Source organism: Urtica dioica, chromosome 2 (genome assembly GCF_054948205.1).
Source record: "Urtica dioica subsp. dioica isolate 48M chromosome 2, U.dioica_male_clone48M_v1_H2, whole genome shotgun sequence".
Lineage (NCBI taxonomy): Eukaryota > Viridiplantae > Streptophyta > Magnoliopsida > Rosales > Urticaceae > Urtica > Urtica dioica.
The window spans coordinates 9,856,319-9,863,545 of NC_142757.1; the positions used below are offsets into that span (position 1 = coordinate 9,856,319).

A 7,227-nucleotide genomic window follows, 5' to 3' on the forward strand; every position below is an offset into this window, starting at 1 on the left:
GAGTTTGGAAATACTTTTTCTAAACATAAAGATTAAACACAAATTTGTATTTCAATCAATCATATTTAGCATATTAAAACCCTAAGGATTCACTTTCACCCTTTAGCTCAGAAATCATACTTTAGCAAGAATTTCACCACCAAAAAAAAAGTATTCCGGGGAAACTACCCGTATAGAACAATCCCAGGACATTCTTATTTCTTCAACAAGCCACTAAGCTCGCCATTCTCGTGCATGGATGTAAGAATATCACAGCCACCCAATAATTCCCCGTCCACGAAGACCTGAGGGAAAGTGGGCCAGTTGCTGTACCTCTTCAGGGCCTCCCTGAGGCCTGAATTATGGTCTTCGTCGAGGACATCGAGGCTCTCGTAATCCACACCCTCTCCGTCGAGAATCCTGACAACCCTCTGAGAGAACCCGCACTGCGGTGCGCTCCTCGACCCCTTTATGAACGCCACCACTCTGTTCTCCTTCACCACCTTCCCAATGAGATCCTCGAGGGGGACCGTGAGCTTCGTATTCCGCCTCGGCATCAGTCTCAGGTCCGCCTTTCTCCTCGGGGCCTGTTTGACCCATGTAGCATTCCCTGATTCGTTGCCCGGTGGGACTTTTCCGGTGGATTTTATGTGCTCCTCCATCCACGATTTCCACGCCTGTGTCAGAGCCGTTCGGTCTGGTTCCTCTACTATCCCGACCTGTTAATACACACAAGGATATATGAGTTAGTTTCGATAAATCTCGAGTGATAATGGAGTGATGTGCTCTTTCATTTATGGCTTATCAGGTGTTCACATTTCAATAGGTCAAAACGGCGCAGTCGGAGAACATCATCAAGAGATTTGAGTACTAGCACCAAGCTTACAATTTCGTTTTATTTTAAGAAACTATGATTTATAATCATAATAGGCCATGAAAGGCAGGGAACAATAACATCCTTATAAACAAATAGCACTGGCCAATCTCGAGCTATATCATTATCCGGTACAAGTGACTTGAGTCGTGCAAGTTCTTGACAAAAGTTTATAGAGAAGTCCAAAATAAACGAGATGCACCAAAACAGGTTACAAATTACCCAATATTTTTAAGTAAAGAATTCTGTATTAGCTTTCTATATAACCATTGTGGTGCCGGAACTCATTTTCGCACGTCACCAAAGTCCTAAAGAGTTGGTAAGTGACGGATGCTAAAGTCATCAATAGAGCCCAATATTTACTGACAAAAGCCGAAACATACACTGTGTGTTACTGTTAACAACATATCTCCCCAGATGTCTAAAAAACTTCAAATTAGCCAAGATTCATCAAATACACAGCCAGAGTATGTCAAATTTCACTACTCAAAAACTCCACACAATCTTAAATATCTACAGATAGTAAAACTAAACATATTTCAGGCAAAAGATAATAGAACAAAGACGTTCCAATCGACAGAACAAGGAGATTGAAATGGAAAGTTTTGGTAGTTGTTTATGGGTATTATTCTCAGTGGAAAAAGTATGTGGTGGTTTTTCCAATAGCCTTTGTCAATCTCATAAAACTCGGAACCCTTACAATCAGCAGAACACAGAGAACATAGAAAAATGTCGAACCTTGACGGAGTAGCAAAGCTCCGGGACCGACTTCCTATGGGTTTGAACGCTTGCCGCCACATTTCTCGAGATTCCGATGAACTGGAGATCTCCACTGCTGTCGTAAACGGCGTAAACACCGGTCGCCGGCGGGAAATCCCCCGCAAATTTGCGAGATTCCTCCGACACGACGACCGGCTCGGTTTCCGACAGGGACTTGAGAGCCGAAGCGAGGACTGAGGATCGAGGTTTGGTTCTGATTCGAGGGCTCAGGGAAATGGGAGCGAAATTGAGGGACAATGGTCTGGATTGTGAATAGAATGAGAGAGTGGGTGTATTTCTGGGAGAGTTGGTTTGGAGAGAGGCGTTAGAGAAAGTCGAAGTGTAGAGCGAAGCGATGTTCCCGACTGTTGCCATTTTGCAGCCTAAAACTGTGGAGAACACCTAATCTGACATTTCTTCAAATTTCTAAAATATGGTATTTAAGTATCTAGCCATATGAAAGGTTAAAAATTTCTAAATAGTCAATGTTTCGTTAATTTGTTTTATAAATAGTCACGTAAAACAATTTATGCATAGTAAATTTCTAGTAAATATATATAAATAACGTTGGTTACGTCATATTTTTTACTATTTACGAAATATTTATGATTATTTACGAAAAATTTACAAAACAAAGGCTAAAATGCAAATGCTAATGTTTTTGTGACTTATATCACTAAATATTTGTTCAATAAATCTCTTTATTTGCACTTGATTTGAACTTTGAAGTGCTCACTTGATTTATTTCCACTCGGCTGGGTTCCCCATTTACAACTCAACTCGGTCAAAATATCTCCCATCAACCCCAAAAACCCATTTTTCACTTCTTTTCACGCAAAATGAGTCTCACAACCCATTCACCACACCCTTAGGCTCCGTTTGGAACCCGAAAAATAGGAAGGAAAGGAAAACGGAAATCCCTCCTATTTTACCTAGGTTGTTTGGATTGAGGAAAATATGGTAGAAAAAAAATATTATGGAAAATGCGAGGGAAAGTGTATAACTAAAATGAGGCAGCTTTCATTTTCCCTCGAAAATCAAATGGAAAATGAGAATCTCTCCACATTTGTCTACGAGGGGATCACATTTGTCTAGGGTAAAAATGTAAAACTTTTTAAAAATGGACAAAAAATATAAATAAAAAAATTTAAAGGGGGCTAATTAAAAAAAATCATGGTAAAAATGAAATTTAAAAAAAAATGGGTCAAAAGTGTAAATTTTTTAGGGTAAAAATGTAAAACTTTTTAAAAATGAGCAAAAAATGTAAATAACAAAATTTAGGGGGGCTATAATTAAAAAAAATTCATGGTAAAAATGAATTTTTTTTTTAAAAAAGGGTCAAAAGTGTAAATATTTTAGGGTAAAAAATGTGAAAATTTTTTAAAACGGGCAAAAAATGTAAATAAATAAATTTGAGGGGGAGGGGGCTAGAGCCCACCCTGGACTTGAGTTAGCTCCGTCCCTAGTCTCATCGTTACTTTCCCGTCAATTTTCTCTAATATTTTCTATGACTTTCAAACACAATTAGAATTTTGACTTTTTCTATTATTTTCTCTTACATTTTCATTTTCTCTATTATTTTCACTTTCTCTCTTATTTTCCGGGTTCCAAACGGAGCCTTACACTCTAGAGATTCTATAAAAAAAAGACCCATCATTTCAACTCGAGGGATGGAGGACTTCACATCATACAAAAACTCTACACAATTTTTCATGCAACCATCGTTTTTCCTTCTCTCCTATCACATCAAGAACACCATTCTTCTTACCTCTATTGGCATTGATCTAGGGTTAAGAAAAGAGCTTCGAGCAAGCGGCGAAATTTAAAAATTTTCTTCAAAACAAGTAAAACGTTTTTACTAACCTAGACAAAGAGCAAGTACATATAAATTAAAACTATTAATGAGCATTATATGTTTACTAACCTTTGAGAAGCTTGAACGTTGAGAAGCCTTAGGAAGGTTGAAACGTTCGTCTCCCCTCGCAGCACGTCTCTCTTCTTTCCTCGGGAACTCGAGCAACCACGAAAGTTTCTATCACAATAATCACTCGAGAAAGAAAGGAATTAGTGTGTGGGCACTTTTAAACACGACGACTCGAGAACAAGTCTCAAAATCGAAGAGCTAAAACACTAGGTCAAATGTGGACCTAGGTGCCAAAACAAAAATGAAAAGAACTTAGAGAGAGAGGGAGAGAGAGGAGAGGGCGGCCACAAGGTCTAGAGAGAGAAGTTCTCAATCTCTAACTTATGTGTGATGAGAAAATGAGTGGAATGAGGGCTCTATTTATAGGAGAATGATTACCTTCATAAAGGTAGTTTCCTCTTTTATAGAATATCACATATTCATGAGAAAATATATTTATTTCCCATTCCTATCAAAAGACCAAGGTTGGAAGAAGTTTCCTTATTTTTTCCTCCTAGTTGGCCGCCCAAATATATGCTCCATGGAGCAAATTTGTTTCCTCTTTTTTCTTTTGGCAAGTATCTTCATACATCAATGCACAAAATAATTTCCTCTTACTCTCCATGGTATGCACGAAATTTTGAGTCTAGAACATGCTTCTAGATGTTTCTTTATTTGTTCATGACAATATAAGAAAAGCCCATTAAGAATTTTCACATAAAATTCCATGAAATGAAATTAATCCTCAATGCCCAATTACACAAATATTGCCGTGTGACATATTTCATTGTCATCATATGACAATGTCAAAAAACTTATTTATTGACATTCATACCATCCTATGTCCAAAATGACGAAAATACCATATAGACAATTTTCGTAAAACTTGTCTCGTTCTTGTTTTGACTTAGCTTCTAGTTTAACTATTCCTACTCGATATGATTTGTGATAGTGACCTCATGGATCCAAGTGAACAAAGCTTGAGCTAAAGTACTTTGACTCAAAAGTTCACAAACCTTTTCCAAGTTTAGCTTAATGTCAACTGACTCCACTAAAGAGTTGACACTGAGAATCTCTCAAATCAAATGAATTTATTTTCTACTCAATAATTCTACTTAATTGTGATGAATAGATCCACTGAATATTATCTATGTTTGCCCTTTATGAATATCATCAGCTAGTCGGGATTTACAAAATTACCATTTTACCCTTCCATCTGTTATTTCCTCAACTCCTTTGTCGCTTGTGAATAAGTTAGAAACAATGTATTGACGATGAGCTAACAAGTCACATTGTTTCATCCAAAAGAGTCAAGACTCAATTTGGACACTGGCCAGTTCATTTATTCACATTCTAAGGAACAAAGCATGAGGTGATACATATTGCATTTTAGCAATCTTGTACATGAATTCCATATCTATGAGAACTTCACAAAGTTACTCATGACATCTGCACAACTTAGTACTTCACCAATAGGTCCTGTTCAGAATCATATAGTGAATCCGAACTCTGACTTTCTCAAATGAGAATACGTAAGCTGTGAAATGGCATGTCTCATTTCAGGATTAAGGTAAGCATGATGCAATTCATATGTAGTGACTTCGAGAAATAAGAGGTTAAATGGTTTGTTCTTATCTTGTCTCTAGAAGTGCACTGGTCAATTCAATACCTTCGGAAGATACCTAGAAGAACTATAGAGTCTCCAACTCTCAATGTCCCATAACCAGACATCATAGATGCTCCTAACAATCGTACTGAGGTCAATAGTCATTTGACCCTTAGATTGCGAATATATCGTTTTAACTAAACCATGAAGAGTTTGTTCATGCAAATCTACATTTGTCTCTTCATGTGTGTTGTTAGGTTTGTTTATGGACTAAAGACTATGGTTTTATCATAAAGCTTCACACAAGGAATAATGAATGAACGTTTCAACTTTTTATTACTGAATAAGCAGTTACAAGCAAGAGTCTTCGTGAGACTTTATTACATCAAATGTACAAAAGTAAAGACTATAACTCTTCCTGTGGGCACCATTGACAACAAACTCCCACTTGACTCAAAGAAGATGTTTGTAGTCCTTTATGCCTAATCCCTCTCAATCTTGGTCGAAGATCTTGTTTGCTAGGGCCTTAGTGAATAGATCTGCCATGTTGTCCACCGTTGAGATCTTCTTAACTTCCACGTCTCCGTGCTGCACGATCTCTCGAATCAAATGGTATTTCCTCTCAATATGTTTAGAGAGCTTATGGCTTTGACGTTCCTTTGAGTTAGCGACAGCCCCACTATTATCACAATAAAGGGTCATGGGCTCGTCGACGTTTTGGAACAACTTCCAAATACTTAAGGAATTTTCTAAGCCATACAGCCTCTTTGGATGCTTCACAAGCAGCCACATATTATGCTTTCATTGTGGACTCAACACTGCAAGATTGCTTAATACTCCTTCACACAACAGCTCCACCATTAAGGATGAACACAGATTCCGAAGTGGATTTCCTGGAATCCTTATGCACTTGAAAATCGGAGTCGGTAAATCCCGTCATAGTCAAGTCAGTACCTGAATATGTAAGTATCAAGTTCCTAGTTCTTAGAAGATACTTGAGAACATGCTTAACAGCAATTCAGTGCTCGGGTCTAGGGTTGGATTGAAAACGGCTAACTACGCTAACTGCGAAGCAGATATCAGGTCTAGTTCAAAGCGTAGCATACATGAGACTTCCCACGGCTGAGGCGTAGGGAATTTTTCTCATGTCCTCAATCTCTTGTGCAGTCTTAGGAGACTGGTCCTTAGAGAGTAAGACTCCATGCCTAAAGGGTGTTTGTCCCTTCTTGGATTCTTGCATCGAGAAGCGATCCATCACCTTATCAATATAAGATGCTTGAGAGAGCGACACGGTCTGGTTTTTCCGATCTCAAAAGATTTGGATCCCCAGAATGTACGCGGCTTCTCCTAGATCCTTCATATCGAATTGCTTTCCTAACCAGACCTTAACCTCATATAATTTACCCACATCATTACCTGTGAGTAATATATCATAGACATAAAATGCCAGAAACACAATTTTTCCTTCGTGTATTAACTTGTAAACACAAGACTCATCTATTGACTGTTCAAAGCCGAAGCTTTTCACAGTTTCATCGAATCTAATATTCCATGACCTAGATCCTTGCTTTAGTTCATAAATGGACTTAAGTAACTCACAAACCATGGTCTCTTGACCCTTTTCCACGAAACCGTCTGGTTGAGCCATGTAAATGTGCTCGTCAAGATTGCCATTCAGGAAGGCTGTCTTGACATCCATTTGCCAGATCTCATAGTCGAGAGATGCAGCTATGGATAAGAGTATGCAGATGGATTTAAGCATCTCGACTGGCAAGAAGGTTTCTTCATAGTCAATCCCTTCTTGTTGGGTATAACCCTTAGCCACAAGTCGTGCTTTGAATGTCTCGACGTTCCCATCCGGACCCATTTTCTTCTTCTATATCCACTTACACCCTACGGGTTTAATCCCTTCAGGAAGGTCTACAACTTTCCAGACTTTGTTGAATACATCGAGTGCATTTCAACTTTCATGGCGTCAAGCCCAATGTTTGATTCAGAACAAGCCATTGCTTGGCTATAGGAAATAGGGTCCTCCATGTTAGAGACGGCTACGAGAGAGTCTCCATAGGACATGTACCTGTCAGGATTTTGAGTAGCCCTCCCACT

The 7,227-nt window shown here is 38.5% G+C and overlaps 1 protein-coding gene across 1 annotated transcript; it reads right to left on the bottom strand.

Moving 5' to 3' along the window:
• Positions 1–2,023, bottom strand: CXIP2 (CAX-interacting protein 2). Its single transcript, XM_089601107.1, has 2 exons — positions 1,592–2,023; positions 1–698 (listed from the first exon to the last, which is right to left on the bottom strand). Exons 1-2 carry the CDS (start codon positions 1,985–1,987, stop codon positions 195–197), a joined length of 900 nt encoding a protein of 299 aa, XP_089457233.1. The 5' UTR covers positions 1,988–2,023; the 3' UTR covers positions 1–194.
• Between the last annotated feature and the right edge of the window lie 5,204 nt (positions 2,024–7,227).